The 20806-nt window shown below is 34.6% G+C and overlaps 1 protein-coding gene across 3 annotated transcripts in view; it reads right to left on the bottom strand.

The window, feature by feature from the left end:
• LOC409608 (peroxidasin) overlaps window positions 1–20806 on the bottom strand; it is a 278859-nt gene that overhangs the window by 166285 nt on the left and 91768 nt on the right. For all 3 annotated transcript variants that reach the window (XM_026446245.1, XM_026446246.1, XM_026446244.1), the window contains exon 5: window positions 14633–14846. In XM_026446245.1, coding sequence (XP_026302030.1) covers window positions 14633–14846 — 214 coding nt within the window. The remainder of the gene's footprint in view (window positions 1–14632; window positions 14847–20806) is intronic.

The following is a 20806-nucleotide window of genomic DNA, read 5'->3' as shown; positions in this document are numbered from 1 at the left end:
AAGAAGCTCCAAGCCAAGCAATCAGGCGAGGGATGCGAGCATAGACAAAGGAAACGAGGGGATGACGGAAAGAAGGAGAAAAGAAAGAGGCAAGAAACGGTGGAAAGGAAAGAGGTAGCAGTTGACGCTCCCGAAAAAGCCCTGTCTCTCGCGAATTTAACTTCTCCCTAACTATTTGAACCCGTGCCAACCAAAGATCCTCGGCGCGGCGCGGAAATTATTTCGCGTGTTCCAGCCGGGGCAAGGTTCGTTGTTCTCCCGCGAAAGAAACGCGGTGTTCTCAGTTTCTGCCTCGTAGGGTGTCCCTGCGATCTATGCGCTATCATTTTTAACCAGTGTCCAGCGGTGTAAAAGGTTGAAAACGGCCGTCGTTAAATTCGCCGTCCCTGCAGCTACGGCGCGCTTGTTTTTGCCAGCCATGATCGAAATGCGTGCCACTTGGCCGCTTCGCTTCGAGTTTTATGTTTAAGTGCACCGCCTTAAATACTCGAGGATGAAGTACTCGACGGGGGTGGGCTGGAAGCCAGGCTGGAAAACTGGTGAACGATATGTAATTTTTGTCGAGGAGGAATTGTATGTATCTCTGGGATTTTTTAAATATCGATTGTGATCGTGGATCGGGACGAGGTTTGAATCTTGAAATTTTAAAATCAAGAGGACTTGAAATAAGAAATGAATGTAAATTGGAAATTAATACAAAGGACGAATGTAATAAGGTTAAGTGAAAAATTCAAATCCAGTTTAAGCATGTAGTAGCCTAAACAATCCTATCTTATCCTGAATTCAAATCTGAATCCAATTTGGAAGCTAATCCGATCTAGAAAAGAAAATCGATCTGTAAACATGTATATCCAGAGTTAAGCCTTCTAAATGAAAATACAAAGGCAAATGGAATTTAGACGACATATCCAAAGCCAGATTTAAATCTGAAAACGAATCCAAAATCCAACCTAAGTCTAAATTAAATGTAAATCCAAATTCGAAATCGAAACTCGAATAGTTAATTAAGAGAATTTGAGGAAAAATAATGTATCTGTTGTTTAATTTATCCAGGAAATCACGCATTTGTTGTTACTTAATTAATTAATTAAGCGAAGAGATATTACGAAAATTTACTTTTCTGATTCTGATTCATCGTGATAGAATTCGTATTGCATCCTGTAGAAAAAAAAATAGAATCTGGTTTGGAAAATTTATGAGGTAAAGCAACAGAATTTATACCATTGAGAACGTACTCATTGTTCTTGTATCTTATCGTTATCGGAGAAGAACTAATTGTAATTAGTGCGGAAACGGTGCACATTAATTTGAAAACTGGATAGAAAGGCAAGAGAGGAAATTCAACTAGTTTCCAAGTCAAATCAGCATTGCTGCTTTTCGATAAATTTGAATCCATATAATTTGCTTCTTCCTGATCAAAATATATTAACCCCAAAATATATTTATTACCAATCCAAAGAAATTTAATTTCTTCCATACCAGATGAAAGGATTTCGTATAATTAATCATATTTTTCAAAAAGTTTTTAATATTTAATTACAATATTGTAAAGGGAAAAATAGAGCCAAGGATATATATCATTAGAAAAGAAATATCGAAGCAAAGGTAAAAATAGGATTAAAAAGAAAATTCTTCCCTTCTGGACATGTATCTATTTCTCGATTAAACAACGTATCCCTTTTCTTAACGTTAAATTAAACACTAAGAAAATCAATATTTGAAAAAGCAGCCTTTGAGGGATAGAAGATCCCATAAAACTGAGAGAGAAAACAAATATCTCGCGATATTAAAGGAACGGTATATTAAATGTTTCTTTAATAAATAAGAACGGATGCTTTGAAGGTTGCTCTGATTATTGTACCAATTCTGCTCTCATTGTGCGCGAGAACGAGTCAAAGACAAAGGCGGAGAAACGAGAGGAAGAAGGAGGAAGAGCAGGGAGGATCTAAACGCGACCCTCGGCTCGTTGTCAAAGTGGGAAACGAGAAAGAGCAAAAAGCTTTCGTCGCTAACGAATGTACGCGTGGTCTCACAAAGTAAATCATTAACTGTGTCGAAAAGGGACTAAGACCACGCATTTTTATGTACGAAATCGAATTACATGCGTATTTGATGAACCAATATATAAACCAATAATTCTATAATCATATTTTTTATTAATTAAATTTTAAATATAATTAATGGCGTATATACTTTGATGAGAAAAATGGATATTGATGAAGAAGATTGGAGATTAATATTTTGAATGATGTATATGGCTTTGTCTTCAAAATTTTTATAATACATTAAAAACAATCAAATGTAAGAAACAAATGGATTAAAGATAATCATAATAGAAGGATGAAACGAATTTTAATCTATTTTAAGATATAATGTATGATATTTCTCAAATTGAATAACCTGATATTTATTTTTAAAATTATTTCCTTTTTAAATTATGAAATTTAATTTTATTCGTCTTTAATTATGCACAATTATGATTTGTTTATAATATTCTCAGAAATTACTGTCCACTTTAATGCTTTCACATTTTTTAATTCCGCAGAAATGATATCAAAGTATTCGTCGTTTCGCTTCAATCTCGTTTAAAATATAATATTAAGAAATAGAAAATTTCGTAAATACGTATTTATCTCGTGAAAAAACCAAATTAGAGAGATTGAAATATTTTCTTCTAAAAAGGAGAAATAGTTGAAAAGCCGCATCGATCGATTAAATTATTTGTGAGAGAGAGAGAGAGAGACTTAAGAGAAAAACCATGGACTTTCTGTAGTTGGAAAAATTACCTCGATTGACCGTTTATCCGTAAAGAAATTTCCAAGTATACAGCTTTCGTCTCTGATCCCATTCAACAACAGACACACGTAACCGTGGCTACCTTTACATCTTACGTAAAGTGTATCAATCCGTAGAGAACGTGCTCCATCCTCGAAGGATTGCTTTATGTAATCGTTTTGTTTCTCTTTATTTTTCGACACAATCGAGAGGGAAAAAAAAAAAGAAAAAAGAAAGAAAAGAAAATCGAGAAACAAATCACGTTCCATAATAAAAATTTTACGATTATTATTTAGAAAAGGAAAAAAAAATCTCGATACTCCTTCAAGATAAAACGATTGAAATCATTCTGAATATAATTCTAAACTTCGAATATAAGCGAAACGAAACAAGCAAGGTTTCGAGAGAAAAGAGAAAGAAAATATTACAAATAATACTTTTGGCTCGAAAAAGGAGGAGCTTTAAAAAAAAAAAGAAGGAGAGACTGTAGAAAAAAAAACCGAAGCTACGACAGAAACATACGATTATAGCGTCTAGGATCACGATCCTCCCATCCGCATAATCCCCCTACGTTCTCGTGAAAGCTCCTCTTTTGATTTACATCGGTGACGCACACTTTCCTTGCAAAAATAACGAGCAGGAACAGGCGTACGTCAAACGTCGAACTCGTAAAGCCTCCCTTTCGGCGCCCATTCGCTACGAGTAGATTCAACGTCCCTCCATTTTGTCACGAGTATCTCAACGAAGAATTCATAGATCGTGTATTCCCCATAAATATACTATATATCCTTAAACGAAAGATTTACGAGGCTTTGAACTAGAGTCGATAAAATTGAGCAATAAAAAATGACTAGGGAAATGATAGTAGATATAAGATCCTCGATTAGAGATGGCAAATTATATTGCCTTATTCGTAGAGAATTTAGAAATTTGTTTAGAGGAATATCGTCTCTATTGTCTCGTCAATTTTAAGAAGAGAGGGTTGATGGTAATTTAAGGTATAGAATTTTTTATTATATATTTATTTCAATATAAATTCACGACTTTATATATTTGGATTTATTATAGATTTGTCTATGTTTTATTTTTTTTTTATTTTTTCGAGATTGGATTCTGGAAGACACATATAAAAGTTGATGCATAAAAATTGAAGTTTATTGAGATTTACGTAATCAAAATAGAGCTATTTCATTCTATTTTTGTCTAAGCCAAATTTCAATTACTTATAGCTCAATGAATAAATTTTAACTAATATTTTTGTTTTAAAGGATCCTCTAAAATGGATTTTCCAAAGACATGTAAATAATAAATAATAGAAATAGAAGTAGGATCAAATAATGATAAAAAGACAGTATTAATTAATCAAATTATATCAATTTCACGTTGATCGGTCATTAATTCTCATTTTACCCATATAAATCGACAACAATACTTGTGCAATTATCAGAAAGCACAATGATTACAATTAATTAAATTATATATTATTAAATTAATTAACAAAAAGCAAGTGTTTAGTTATCTCATAAACAATGATATTATATTATTTTCATATAAAACAAAATTAACGAGCAAAAAGCTTAGCGAATTTGTTATGGAATTTGCTTTATTTTTCAATAACTCCTCTCTTCCAATTAAGAATTTCCAACAATATCGAATAAGAGAGAAACGGAAAAGTATCCCATTCGAATATCCCGAATCAACGAATCATAAAAAGGAATATAAAATAATATTTCCTTGATCTTCCTCGTAAGGGAAGATTATAAACGTTAACAATGATATTTTCATCTCTCGATTAACAATTAATATAAATAAATCCTCGAAACATCGATAACGAGGGGAAATGATGAGGAGAGAGATTGAAAAATAAAATGGGTAAATTTAATAAAAGCATAGAGAAAGGTATCGCGTCGTAAAATTAGAAAATCGGAAATATCAGATATTTTTGCCGCCTGATCACGGGGGGATATGAACGATAATAAATATCCAATCGAGCACACATGAACACCGAGGCATCGAATGGCCTCCTGTTCCACCATTCGAGCACGCGAAACGTGCCCCGTTCATATCGCGAAGGAACACCGGAATTTATGCCTGTTCCGCACCTGGTATTTCGGTCAAATATTTCATAAACAGTGCACGAGTATATCGACGTCGATTCTCTTCCGGCAAAAATATCTCGATGGCTATTTCTCGCGCTTATTGCCTCCACTTTGCCCCCCTCCCTCTTTTTCTCGATCGTTTCTTCAAACCTTCCATTCCTTTCTATTCGGTTCACTATCTTCCTTTCTTCTCAAGAATTTACCGCCATCTTTATCGGCGTTTTCTTTTGTCATAATGCGCTTTCATGACGATGAGATCGAGGATAGAGAGAGAGAGAATCGTATATGGAAGTTGTTGTTTAGGATCGATGAAAGTTTGCTCGTTATCGGTCGGTTTATCGATCATGATTCGAGGATCTTGATAAGTTGGTCTTTGAGGAATTTGTTTTCACACATAATTATTCACAGAAATGAATAATTATTTATAAAAACGGAAAAATCAATGCTACGTTGCAGAATCTTTTGAGGTTATGGAATTCTAACCTAACTTTTGAACGAATTTTTGAATTCTTGGAAGAAATTAATTACAAATGAATGATAATAAATGTACTTTTTTTATAACATTTACGAAAGAAAACGTCAACATTCAACATTTAATATGGAAAAAGCAAACTCAAATATTAATAATAATAATAAATCAATATTTTAAAGATCTTATGTTATAGAGCTTCGTTGATACAAAGAAAATTTAGATTTATTGAATTTCTCAAGTATCTCGTTAACGATGATTAAATATTATTTGGATATTGGGAAGCATATTACATATTGCGCAAACATTGTTCATTAAGCAAAACCAAACATTTCGAGATACGCGAAATTGCATTTTTTCCTACGAAAAATAAATACAATTAAATATCCGACTATAAAATAATAATTATTCCAATACATATAATAAATAACGAACGAAGGAGATAATACCCGCATATACATCAAGTAAAAAAAAAGAAGAAAAATTTCCAAATTGATAACTAACGAATCCCGCCGCGCACACAAATTTCCCCCCCTCCCTGAAATTATTATTTTCAATAAAATCCCTGATTTACGACCGAGTACCGAGTGTATATTGATGTATTAATCGGGGAGAATAAAATCACGTAGCGAAACACAATTTCAACGGACAAAGTACTCCATCATTGCAACGCCAGAGAGCGATGCCTCGATTTTTTTCGAAATTTCACTCACCTCCATTTCCCCCCCTCCCCAATATTATTATATCGTCAGAAATCATCGTTGATTACACGCTGTATCGTATTGATTCATCCAGAAATAAAAATTGCGGCCAATTATCCCTTGCGAGCCGTAGAATTACGATCCGTATATAGCAGTCGTTTTCTCACGACCCATCGTAAAAAAGAAAAAAAAACCTGTATATCGTCGATACACAGTTATATATACCAGGATAATGGGGATAATATTACAAATTTAACGAGTGGATCGATTCCGAAAATGATTTTTACGATGCAATTCTGTGTGTGGCGATCCCGACGCCAATATAAAATCGATCCTTTTTTCACGAGGAGGCAACGTGCGAAACGATGAATACACGCGCGGATGGAAGACAATGGGGGACACGCGACACGCGAAGAGTGAGAGAGAGAGAGAGAGAGAAAGGGAGAGGATGGAACGCAAGAACCGTTCGATTTATCGTCTTTGTGGATTTCGAAAACGCCAAACTGCCAATAACGCCTCCACCGTAAAAATGTCGTGAACAATACTATTGGTGCGCGATCCGGTTGACGCGTTTCCGGCGGAAACGCGCGGGCGTAACGATTCCGCCGTCGGGCGATGTTGTGTCGCTGATGTTTCGATGTTTGTTTCCCTCGCGCGTCCTCCACTTTTAGAATTTTAATCATTCTATGCTTTGTCTTTTCAGATAGAGGATGTACTTTCCACTTGAATTGATTAATTGTGCGATTTCATTGCGAACTTTCTTGGGAGGAATATTTTTATAATTTAGCATTTTAATAAAAATAATTTTCTGATTTAATTGGGAAGAAAGAAGAAGGAAACAAATATGTACGTTACGTTTCATCAAATTTAGAGGAAAGATACGTAATTGATTCTATTGATTGATATATATAAATTTTTCTTTTTGTAGTTTTCTTGTCATCTTTAATGTGATTGTCGAGTGAAGAACTTTGTCGAAACTAGTTTTGTATATGGTGGCCCTTGTTTCACGGAAAAACTCATTTCGAAAAATCAGGCTATTTTAGCCGGACGGCTATTCAAATTTAAAATGCCGTGAACAATAATAGTACACGAAGCTTTACAGTTATCCAGCAGAAGTATTGACTTTTATTTCTACGATACGATTTCACTATAACTCGAAGTTTGTTTACTAGAAAAAAAAAAAGGAACGAAATGAAAAAGAAAAAAGGGATGGAAGTGCTGGAAAAAAATATATATTGATAACACATTTGTTCCCAAAATGATTTTAAGTGAAATTTTTATCAACAAGAACTTGTCTAATTGAAGTGAAATCAAATATAATATTAAACACAAAAGAAAAATCATATATAATGTTTTAATCAAAAAAGATTTTCAAAAATATATTGATATAAATTTAAAAAAGTGAGAAAAAGTTAGTATTATATTAATATTGTCTCACGAATTTTTAATCTCAAATTACAATTGGATTACATTGTTAGCATATCAATAAATGTCAAGAAAGGCCCATCCCCAATGAGAACAAATAATTTTACAATTACATCATAAATCAATTTGCACTTCTAAAATATCCTCCATCAACTCTTTCAAACTTTTACCAATTCTTCTTCCAACTCATACACTCACTTATAATATGAAATTATAGATTATATAATTATTATTTAAAGAATTACGATTATAAATTATTATCCAGCTGTTTCAGGACTGCAATAAAACAATACATTATTAATCTCGACAAGATTGAAAATAAATAAAAAGGATGTGAATGAACAAGACAAGATAAAACACAATAGACAATATATTCAAACGATATTGTATGAACATCGATACACGTAAAAGAAATACGAGAATCATAAATGTGAATATCTTATTTCCACCTAGAAAACGACAGAATCATTCGGATATCATTCTCGTCTCTCTGGTTCCACTCCATTCGATCAGAATCCTCCATAACCATTCTAACTGTTTCCCATACGTCGACATTACGACTTCTCTCGGTTCGCGTGGCATCTGTGTCAGCCTTAAATCAGCAATGGGATCAACCATTGCAAGATATCGTCACGGTGGCCCGGTTGCAACGCATAATTGCACTTTAATAGAATCAATCAGGCCGAGTCGGAACTCAATGAATCGGTTCGAAGCTGAGAATAGCCGATAAAATGGCGCTGAAGAGAGATACTGGTCGTCGCAATCATCGATTTTTCGATTTACAACGACAAATCTGACGAGTATTAGTGAAGATATAGTTGGTCGTAACGAGCAAGAAAAAGAAGATGGATGAAAAATTCTGAGTCCGTATTGAAGATCCTCCTCGTTTAGGGAATTTTCTAATTATTAAGTTGTTGCACGTGATTTTACTTCAATTTGAAATTATTTGAATGTAACTAGAATAGAATATTCTCGTTGTAAAAATATAAAATTCGTATTTGTAGTAAACTGTGCTTCGATATAAAATTCGAATGCTCTTATAAAATTTGAACGGAAATAAAAAAAAAATAAAATTAATAAAACTTTCCAAATACACGTGCAAAAAAATAAAATAAAAAATTTGGTATTAAAAATTTTATCAATTTTAAATCATTTAAAAATCGTTATAATTGTACAATTTTAATCTTTCTTTCATGTAGACAGAACTTAAATCAATGGAATTAAACTATAAACTTAATAATCTTATTAAGAATTCGGCCATCTTTCATCTTTAATGTCTTCTGATGAATCTGATGTATTTTTATAAAAATTAACACGATAATCAACTTTTTCAACGAAGAGGAGATTAAATATGATGTAAATAAATAATCAAGAAGAAGAAAACAATTTCGAAAATTCACGTTTATATCAGACATTCACATTAGACGCGTGTGTGCAATTCTCGAATATGTCGCTGCTTGTCAAGACGGAACAAATATTGGATAAATGTAGGTAAATCTACGAATCCTTCTCACTCTTGACTTACATACATATATATATATATATATAGTTGTACGAAGTTGCACGTCACAGGAAATGTTCTTGCGCGCTCTTTGACTTTCAATAGCAGATACCTCAAAGTCTTGTTCATGGAACACCGGTCGCCAATCTGCTTGGTATTGGTGACCGCGTTGCGGATGCTTGCATCTGATTCGAAATCCTCTCTGGTTACTTTGAAACTTGGTCGATGATTCATGAAACTACCTAAGTAAATTAAACGTAATTTCCCTTTCAAATGCCATTATGAAAGACAACAAGAATGATTGTAATCCTTCGCCTATCTTTTTCTCAATAATTGTCGTTAATTTGTTACATTTAAGGATCTAATAGGAATCATACGTGATAAAGATTTAGGCTAGATTCTTTATAGAAATATTAATAATGATCGATTAAATCAATTAAACTAATAGTTTATGAAGAATTCGATCATTTCATCTGCAACTATATTTATTATCTCGAATTGTGATAAGATAAAATTATCTATTAATACGTTTGAGAATTATAATTTAAAAATTTCTCTTGAAGATACTGTTTAATCACGCGTTTATTTAAAATCGATAACGAGATATCGTTCTATTTTTCGAAAAGAATGAACCTTCCAATAAAATAGCTACTGCTTCAACGTCTTCTTTCACCAAAGTATCTTTCAATCTCTTTTATCTACATCATTTATAACCAGTATCGCAAATACACAAAATACATTGCACAACTTTATTTATAATACTTTCATTATCGTCCACCTTCCTATCTTCAACAAAAATTTCTCCAAAAGAGAAATAACCTTTCATCCCTCTCCAAATTTCTCTTCCTGCAATTTAAATCTATCCTAAGCGTCGCGTGCGATTCCGATTTTTAATTCGATAAGAAGGGGCGTTGTGACGAGTTTTTTCAAGATTGCAGTTTAAAAGGGGGCTTTGATTGACGCTCGTAACGTAGTTCAACTAAAAGATTGATTAAGAAGTGACACTCCAGATAAAAAAGGAAAGTAGCACGCGACTTCTCATTTCTTTTTCCAATCTCTGATCACAACGTCCTTTCTCGTATTAACTTTAACTCGATGCGTGAACACATATCGGTGGATATTTTTCCCATACAGGGGGATCCAGATAGCTCGAAGCTATTCGGTTTTTATTGGATTTATGTTTGTTTTGGGAAAAGAATGATTCACGCATTCGAGATAACGTGATAAACAAATGACCGGGTGATATGATGCGATATGCCCTACCTATTCTCATTTTAATTGAGATACGAGTGTAAATTACATTGGTGTACATTCATTTCTTGGTGTCGTAATTCTTCGATATCTTTCTTTTATAATTCCTCTCGAAAAATAAAATAATATTTTCAAAAATGGAATAATTAAGAAATCTTGTGCAATAATTTATGGAGTAATGATATCATTGAATGGGCAACAAATTACAAATTGTAAGGTTTTTATTTCATAACAGAAGAAAGAAATATTAATTGGAAAAATTTGGAGATTAGATTAGATTAAATTAGGAGGGAGAAGAAAAAATTCTTTTCCGGCAAATTAAATTCAAACTATAGTTCCAATATGTGTCTTTCGCGTATTGAAACGTGGATAAGAAGCATCTTAGAAAAGAGCATCTGAATAGTCATTCAGAGAATGGGTAAAAAGAACCAAGGTAGGTTTTTCTTGTTGCCCACTTGAAACGAGCCCCGCGGTTCTTCTTCTTTTGCGCATTTGTTTGAAAAGGGAGCCCGGCAAAGGGAGGTAGTTTCTCACGCGTGGACCATGTGAAAATGTGAAAATTGCACACATCTGTACACGAAAAATGTGTCGCACGCAAACAACCGCGTTTCTATTCGAACGCGGAAAAGTAACTGGCTGCTTTCATGGAAACACGCATTTACCAGTTCGGTTTATCCCGAGTCGTACGCTTTCAACGTCACTGCTTCTTCCCCTTTTTTTTCAAACGCAGCTGCTGAGCACATTCAGAAGAATCGCGAGAGAGAGAGAGAAAAAAGGGAAAAGGACACACTTTGGAAATGAAATTTTCAAAAAGAATTCTTGTCGTTTCCTTAAAAATCCTTGATTCGATATCTAGTTCCGTATTAATTTCTGTTGGACCAATTGTTTAGTTTTACAGGAATTTTTGGTATGGTATTAAATCGATTGTGGCTTGGAAAATATATCTAATTTCGATATTTTTCAGGTAAATACTTCAAAATTGCCTTCGAACCATTAAAATTGATCAATTTTTTGATTGGATTGTATCACAGATGCGTGGATTTAACGTGAAAATTAGAATGGAAAAGAAAATACGAATGATAAGAAGTTGAGAAAATTTTGGTATGATATTAAATCGATTGTGGCTTGGAAAATGTATCTAATTTCGATATTTTTCAGATTTATCCGTAAATACACCACTCACTTCTTCAAAATTGCCTTCAAACTTTTAAAATTTGTTGATTGGATTGTATCACAGATGCGTGAAAATTAGAATGGAAAAGAAAATACGAATGATAAGAAGTTGAGAAAATTTTGGTATGATATTAAATCGATTGTGGCTTGGAAAATGTATCTAATTTCGATATTTTTCAGGTTTATCGTAAATGTACCACTCACTTCTTCACCTTTACAATTTTTTGATTGGATTATATCATAGATGCGTGAAAATTAGAATGGAAAAGAAAATACGAATAATAAGAAAATAACGCGAGTGTGCTTCCTCCTCGAATGAAAAAGACAGACGTGGCTCGAAGAATCGCGTCAATGTCTCGTTGTTCGTGATGAAAGATCACTTCACACTTTGTTCATTTCCCTCGTAGAGAAGTATGGAATCCAAGAAGGCGGGGGAGAAACGGGGTCAAGAAGTATTAACCCCAGCCACGATACGAGGTTTAACAGGGGAGACATTAGCCATATGCAGCGCTGTTGAATCGAACGCTTCTCGGCCGTTGGCATCATAAACCGGCGTTTTAAGATATGTGTCGCTGGATATGATGGTACATGCACGTATATTACGCGCATTTCGGACGTGTGCTCGCTTCAGAATGCAAAGATTCGTAAATATTTAAATTCTTATTCTTCGACACCAGTTTCGTTTTAAATCTCTGATGTAATAATATTTTTCGAAACGAATAAATGCCAGAATATTGAAAGATGCTATTAAAAATCACAAGTGTCTCTAAAATATATTATTTTACAAGGAGAATTATAAATCAGAATTTCAAGAATTTCTTGTCGAATTTTAAAAATTTTAATAATAAAAAAGAAGGGAAGGATAGATACGTGCAAAGAGGGGACAGGGCTCCAATTTTCGAAACGAGTAAATGGCAGAATATTGAAAGATGCTATTAAAAATCACAAGTGTCTCTAAAATATATTATTTTACAAGGAGAATTATAAATCAGAATTTCAAGAATTTCTTGTCGAATTTTAAAAATTTTAATAATAAAAAAGAAGGGAAGGATAGATACGTGCAAAGAGGGGACAGGGCTCCAATTTTCGAAACGAGTAAATGGCAGAATATTGAAAGATGCTATTAAAAATCACAAGTGTCTCTGCATATATTATTTTACAAGGAGAATTATAAATCAGAATTTCAAGAATTTCTTGTCGAATTTTAAAAATTTTAATAATAAAAAAGAAGGGAAGGATAGATACAAGAGGGGACAGGGCTCCAATTTTCGAAACGAGTAAATGGCAGAATATTGAAAGATGCTATTAAAAATCACAACTGTCTCTAAAATATATTATTTTACAAGAAGAATTATAAATCAGAATTTCAAGAATTTCTTGTCGAATTTTAAAAATTTTAATAATAAAAAAGAAGGGAAGGATAGATACGTGCAAAGAGGGGACAGGGCTCCAATTTTCAAAACGAGTAAATGGCAGAATATTGAAAGATGCTATTAAAAATCACAAGTGTCTCTAAAATATATTATTTTACAAGGAGAATTATAAATCAGAATTTCAAGAATTTCTTGTCGAATTTTAAAAATTTTAATAATAAAAAAGAAGAAAAGGATAGATACGTGCAAAGAGGGGACAGGGCTCCAATTAAGGGACGTAGGTAGGATGGGTCGTGAGTGCCACGAGGACATCGTTACTAGTTCCAAGATCGCCATTATGCCACGACAAGGACGACCGTAACGATGCGAGCCCTCGTGATTTATGGTCTAACGAAAATGTTCCACAGAATGCCACGGATTATGTATCTGCCGGCCAACTTTCCCGAGATACTTTGCAAGGCTAGATTAAGAGAATAATGGGCCTGTTTTTTGCCCTCCTCTCCTCGATGAGATTAACTCGAGGGAGAGCATAATATGCAGCTAACGTGCATCTCATTAACCGCATCATGAACCGCGTGTACGATCGATTGATATCGATGAACAGCTCCTATCAAACATTTCTAGTAAAAAAGGAATAAAAGATTGTTATATTATATTTTTTCATAAACAATTTTTTATTCAATCTTTTCGAAGTAATATAAAGAGTAAAATAGTGATTTTATTTTAAGAAAGAATGGCCTTTTAAACGTAATACAATCAGAGTTTTAAAATTTGAAAAATTTTCGAAAGAATGCAGAGAATACACGTTGGCTACACGTCGTTGAGGAAAATACAGGTAATTCCCTTGAAAATTATAATTTCAAGCTAGTGAAATCAAAGTGATTCCGTTATTTCCGCTTGCCGCGTTTAACTACATTTTGAGAGATTCATAATTTGGAGGATAAAATTACAACGATCCCAAGAAGGAGCGTAATAACCAAGATTGGTGGTCACTGGAAATATTGTAATTTAATATTTCACCATTCCGTATCGCGAAGGAACAAGGATTCTCGGCAATGTTTCAACCCTTGCCTATTATCGTAGCTTAAACTTATTACCACGAGTTATAACCAATACCCTATCGTTGTTAGAACGATTGTTCTAAATTAATTGGCAACGTAACCTCGTTTATTCCTTAATACAATTTAACTTGTATCGATAATCCTTTAAATTAAATTGAAAACAAGAAAACTCTCGCGTTCCACGCTTACTTTATTGATTAATCCTACTATTAGCCATCAATCTCTCTCAAATTCGATAATAACTTCTCAATAATACATCATGTATATACAAGCCAATCTTTAATAAACAGATAGAAACTCACAATTAATCTCCGGTAATTCCAAATCTCTATCTGGAACTAACTAAAACTAAAACATCAAAATTAACGCGAATCGCACAGACCCAATTTCAACTCCTAAATAATCCCTAATCCTCCTCGCGTTTAATAAACCCGAACAGGATCAAGCCACATCTCTCCATTTTAAACGACCACCATTCACGCTCAGAATGTCAGGGATTGCGCATGCGTCGTTACCCTAGGGTTTTTTTTCTGACGAAAAATCTAATCTAACCTAACCTATAATCGTGAAACAAATTCTCATTACGTTGCTCGATGTCTCTATCTCTCCGTTTCCATCGGTTGATTTATCGATGACAACGAAGTGAAGTCAGATCAAAGAGCAGAAGTCAGATCCATGGAACGAAGATAGATATGAAATTGTGGCTGGCCCTCTGCGATTGGCCTCTCTCCTCGACGCTGACAACTCGATAGGATTCGGCCAACGATGGAGATACGTACACAGGGGGACCACACATTTACTCACCTGACACCGTCAGATGGACAGTTCTGATTAATGGGGGATGAGCACTGACTTGACACTCGTACACACCGCCGTCTCGTTCGGTCGCCGAACTTAAAAGCAGCCGCCAATCATTCGGCTTCTCCAAGGCGAGCGAGAACCTCGAGTCGCTCGCGTACGTGTCGAGGCCGATCGTGAGCAAGTGGAGCTCGTCGCCACGTCTGCGCACCCAGGACACCTGGAATAAGAGGAAAATGTGATCATTATACGGGTTTCACTATCTATTTATTATTTTTAGAATTTGAATTTCCCGCCATTTCGTTCGAAGTGACTCGAAACGTTCTCAAATTCGTTGGAATAAATGATCGAGAATGGAGATATCGAATGTTTATAGTTGTATGTTTGAAGTATCGAGGATGAAGGAAGGAATGATTCTGAAAATGAAAGTATGGATAGAATATAAATTGCAAATTTGCATTTTTGAAGAAACGTTTGATTGTGGACGCATACACGAGTTATAAGAATAGAATTTTTGCATTGTATGCATACTGGAATATAAGTTATAGCCCGTAATTTAAATTAATTAAATATTATACAAATGGCCAATTTACCGAAGGACTGAAAAATTGACTATTTTAAATGTAAAATTCAGGAAATACAGAGGAAGAAAGACTAGAAAATATTGGGGTCCATAAGCTATTTATCGATTTCTCGTAAAAACAGGATTTAAAGCTTACGAAATCAATTAAAACATAATCACTTTCGTGGAAAATTCGATATTCGTCTCGTTCTCCACATGTCACTGTATTTATCTATAAATGCATCCAACTATATTGGAGGATCACATCGATGAATACTTCGATACGTGGGTCGAAATATGGACAGATACGATAATAAATTTGATTTTTTACCGACGAATTTTTAAGATAGATATTCGAATTTTGATCTTTTATAATACTTGTACTTCTACTGAATGAAATGTAATTTTAAAAAACGACATCTGTTTGTCAATGAATATTATTTTAAAAGATTAAAAATGCTCAAACACATTTCTCAGAATAAGAAATAATAATACTGCAAAGATCTACTATATCTATTCTGGAGAAAGAAAGCAAAGATATTTTCTGTTCGAAAACATATATAATCAAAATGGAATTCTTGAAATCTGATTAGGCAAATCTGGTGTCTGATAAAAACAGTCCAAGGATGACTTCGCCAACCTGGACATGTATCAACGTTTCCTCGAAGCTTGCATCAAATGAAAGCGTACTCCTGCTGAGAGATTCGGAGAAAGAGATCTTTCGCCATGGCCATATCAATCTCAGACACGAAGCCAAGTTATAGCAATGTAAATTTAATGTAAATCGGACGTCCTTTCCACCCAGCAACACGCCACGTATTCGAATTCAAATTTCATCCTCTCTCGGCTAGACGGATGGGCTGCACTCCTCCCCTCCCCCCCCCCCACTCTTTCTTTCCCTTGATGCATGCCTCCTCTCCGAGATAATCACTTCCCTAGATTTCGCGCGGATCAAAGAGAGCAAGGTGTTGCGAGGGCAGCAAGCACGCAGAAAAATCCTGGAGAAATGGAAACTTCGTCTACGACAACCAAGGTGTCACGATATCAAAGCTTTCTGGATTTCATCTGAAAGCCAAACGCAAACAAGATCAATCTCCTCCTGCGGGGAAGCTAAATCTAAAAGTTTTTTCTTGGAAGACTTCCATCTATGCAGAAGTCGATTGGATAAAGATTTAAAACTTTGTGTGAAATGCAAATGCAATTTTTACAACCAAGTTATAGTTATAGAACAATCTTTGATCCAAAGGATAAGAATAATAAGATTGTTAATTTGGAAAAATAACGCAAAATCAATGAAGAAAAGGACAATCTAATTAATGTTTAATAAATAAATTGCTCTGGCAAGTCTGGCAAGTTGTATGGATCATTCTTTTATCGTGTAAGTAGAATAAGACAATTATGGAGTGAGATAAGTAGTAGAGGTTAGTCATGGACGAACAATCGTGACAAAAGCATTTATCTAAAAAGTAATAGGGAGTCAGCTAAGTAAAATAACAAGTAGAATGAAGTTAAATAAGTAAGTCAATCAATTTTTCATGCATATAAGAAGCATAAATACACGATTATAATTAACAAAGTGGTAAAGATTAATCAATTATTAAGCTCGAAAAAAGGGAGAAATAAAATAAGCAAGTTCTACGATAACGATATACGTCATAACGAGATGACAACCGTTAGAATGAAAACAAATAATTGGCCGAGAATTAAGAAAAACGAATTCAATTGAATTCATAAATTCATAAATGCACCGTGTATCCGTCTGAGCCATTATAACTCGTTCAAGGATTAATCCATTATATCTGTTGGCCAGCTGTGAACGAAACGTCTCGCGGAAATTCTCCCTCTGCAATTTAATACACTGTATTCGCACAGTCGGTGCCCCCTTCTCCCTCTCTCCCAAGTTTGATACTCGAAGAAGAAGTTAAAGAATCGTTAGGCGTGGCAGGTTTGTCTGGAAATGTCTGACGTTTTCGAAGGCGTTGCGTTGCGCGAGACACACAAAAGGACACACAGAGGCGGCCAGAGAGAGGCCATTTGTCATTATTATAAAGGGCTCAGCAGTGAATAATTACATTCTTAGGAAAGTTGGGGGAAACGGCTACGCACGTATTTATTTCGACTTCTATCCACCCTCCACCCCGAATTAATACCGGAACGGAACGGAATTGTTAATTGAAATCCAATGTTCCATTTTGCGATTCCTTCCGTTAAGTGAAAAGTTTGGCTGGCCCGGCGAAAGAAAAGGGAGGATCCTCGATCTCTCATAAACGTGGAAATATCGAGAGAGAGAGAATCGTTGGAAAGTTTGATCGAGAGAGTTTCGAGAGCCTCGATAATGCGATTCCTCCTCTTCGTCAGGATTTGTTTCTTCGAAGGTGATGACGCGATATTTTCCCTCTCTCCTCCCTCTCCTCGATATGAACACGACTTAAACCGATCCGATTGCGGATATTTCGCGAGGATATTCCGAGCCAGTCCTTATCGTAGATGAATAAAAATTTATGATTATTGGAAAAGTGATTATAAACGGTGTCTGATGAAAATTAGATTAGGGATGGGGTATAAAATTTAAATGCTACCCGCGTGGTGCGATGAATTGATTATTAAATCGAGGGGGAGGAGGGAATAAACATTGGGGATTAATAATGCAGTTGGCGGGTATCAATATTTATCTCGCGATGTGTATCGCGATATTCGAGAAGAATTAAAAAAAAAAAAAAAAAAGAATGTTTAAAAATTTCATCGCATTGGATGTGTACTCGTCGGCCAATCATTTTCATTTTATCGTTGGGAATATATTGTAAACACGATAAAAGTGATCGATTGAAAAAAAGAAAAGAAAAGAAAAGCTTCGAATATTATAATATTATTCAAAATAACGAAATGATTATCGAAATTTATAAATAATAACGATTCTTGATCGAATCTCTTTTTGATCTGGGCGAGGAGAAGTGGAGATTAATCGATCAAGATTAATCAACTAAGTAAGAACTTCGAGACTACTTCCCGCGTGATTTCTTCTACTCGGAAACATTATTTGATAACATCTGCTCGCCTAAAGAAATTTAAACGCCCCGGTAATTATATTCCTCCCGAACGTCTAAACTAAGCGGAACTTCAATTTCTTCCTTCCTCTCCTCAAAAGGAAACGAAATTAATCCTTCCTGCAACAATGATTAATATTTTCAACCGAGTTGAACGAACTTTGTGCGACAAGAAAAACATTAAGAAAAGAAAGAAAAAGAAAATTATTACGAAATAATTCCTTCGTCCCTTTCAATAAAATAAAATTTCTTCCTCTGGAAAAATCCGCCCTCGAATTGGCGGAGAAGGAAAAGGTAAATCACGAAGGAGAGAGAAATCAATGACACTAATGAGAGGGAATCTTTTTCCCTTCGTGGGAGAGAGACGAGGAGGGGAAAAGGGGATCATCGACATTAGGCGCGAGAAAATAAGAGCGGCAGAGATACGGGAACGGAGGGTGGACAACAGCACGTAGCCGCGCTCCAACTCTCGATAACAAGGCGTAATAATGTTTGCCTGTCGCTGCACTGTCCGAGATAAATCGTCGTCCGTCGAATCAGCAGTTTAAAATGCGAGGTAGGCGAGCTAGCTACTAGTAGTGGTAATAGTAGTAATAGTAGTGGTGGTGGGTAGCGAACGATCCGTTAAGGAGATGATACGGATCCGATGGAACGCGATACACCCCCGCTGAAATTGGAGCGAATCGATCGTATCGATCTTCGACACGGTTATAACGTGGCTTGTCTCTGGAAATGAGTAGTACCCTCACGTGTGCCGGCCGAGGGACAAAAAAAAAAAGAAAGAGAGAAAGAAAGAGAAAGGGTTATCGAATTCGATGCATCCCAGAGGTACCGTTTCGGTAGCGGAGATATTTCTGCACACCGGTGAAAACTACTTTGAGTCTAAAGTGAAACGACGAGGATGGAGAATTTTCTTTTTTTTCGGGAGAAACAATTGGATCGAATGGAATCCTTAACTTGGTTTCTTTCTAAAAAGAAAAATATAAATGAACGAGTGAAAGTTTGAATTGTAGATTTGCATTAAAATTTTAACGAATCGAATCAAAATTTTGATACGCGAATTTTTATTAAAATTTTTAAGAAATGTTTTCAAGATTCTTTTTTTTTTGATGCACAAGAAAATAGTGAATTTCACTTCTTCGAAGATATTAAATGATTAATCTCGATGGAATTCTTTGCTTGATTTTTTTTAGGCTATAAAATGGAAAATGGGAATGAAATATTTTCATTTAGATTATGGTTTTGGTTATGATTTTTTAATTATCCTTCTACGAAATACAGATCGAAAATACATTTTACCATAATTGCAAGTAGAATATTCTACTGGAATCGCGTGTAAAGGTATATCTAGAACTGAGAATAAGACCCAGTTACCGCGAGATGATCGACCCATCGAATGTTGTTCAGAAAACTTTAATTAGCTCCCGTCCCTTATTGACGAAGTACAGCAAAACTTAGTTCTCCCAGTATGGAGGAGAAGCGACACGCTGACAATAGTAAAAGGGGCGAAGTTGAGCACAAATATGGATGGAAAATGAATAACAAGCATGATGAAGGTGGAATCATTAAAAAGTTGCATCATCATTGTAGAATTAATGAAATGAATTAAGAAATAAACTCTTTAATATATAAGATCAATTTTAATTAAAAAAGAGCACGGTATTTTATTAATTGTAAAAATAATGTACGGTGGAATTGCAAAAAAAAGATTCATTCTATCTAGGATAATGGATTATCCAACACGCGATAAAAATATCCATAAAACAACAACAGCAACATTTTTATTATTTTTTTTTTATCTATAAAACTTCTATTAACGTATTTATGTTATTTTTCCAGGAAAGGAAGAAAATAAAAATAAACAAATTTTTACCATCAGTATTGTTTCACCAACATGTTTTTTGGGAATACCTTTTCCATTCATTGTTTCTCTTCGACAGAAAATATCAACAAAACTCAAAACTTCGATCCATCCATCAAAAGAATAAAACAATACCTGTTAGATAGATAAATGTTAAAGTTCCTGTCTCGAATCTTTCCCGATTATCCAATAATGTTTACTTTTTTTTCATAGATCAGACACTGGTCGAAATCTCAACGAAGTTATCCCAGTTTCTTCTGGCCAAATGGTGAGAATAATTAATACCTAAATGAAGCACGTACGAGCACAACTACGAAAATGTAACCTTAAGATACAGTTTGTTTGCAGTTGCACATGCAACCTGTTTCCATAAGATGGCGTCCTCTCGTGAATTCACCAATCTTGCAGCATTGTCTTTCAGCTTAATAATTCAATCGTCCCTCCCGAGCAGATAACAGAATGCTCCAAGATTTCTTTCTAATTCTTTCCTTTTCACAGAATTGCAAAAGTTCTCGTGGAATTGATGGAGTCTTACGATACTCCATAATACCGGTTATTCGGTGTATAATATTCGGTTATACGTGGTGAAATATCTATTTGGCGAACGAAACTCGTAATCGTAAACGTATCTCGAACCGATCTCGAATTTTTGGTAACTTTCCTATTAAATTTAATACGGTTGCCAGTGTCGTATATAATTCGAAAATCGTTTA

The sequence above is a fragment of the Apis mellifera genome, linkage group LG1 (assembly GCF_003254395.2).
Source record: "Apis mellifera strain DH4 linkage group LG1, Amel_HAv3.1, whole genome shotgun sequence".
NCBI classification, from domain to species: Eukaryota; Metazoa; Arthropoda; class Insecta; order Hymenoptera; family Apidae; genus Apis; species Apis mellifera.
The sequence above is the reverse complement of the archived record's forward strand: the minus strand, read 5'-3'. Positions and strand labels throughout refer to the sequence as shown.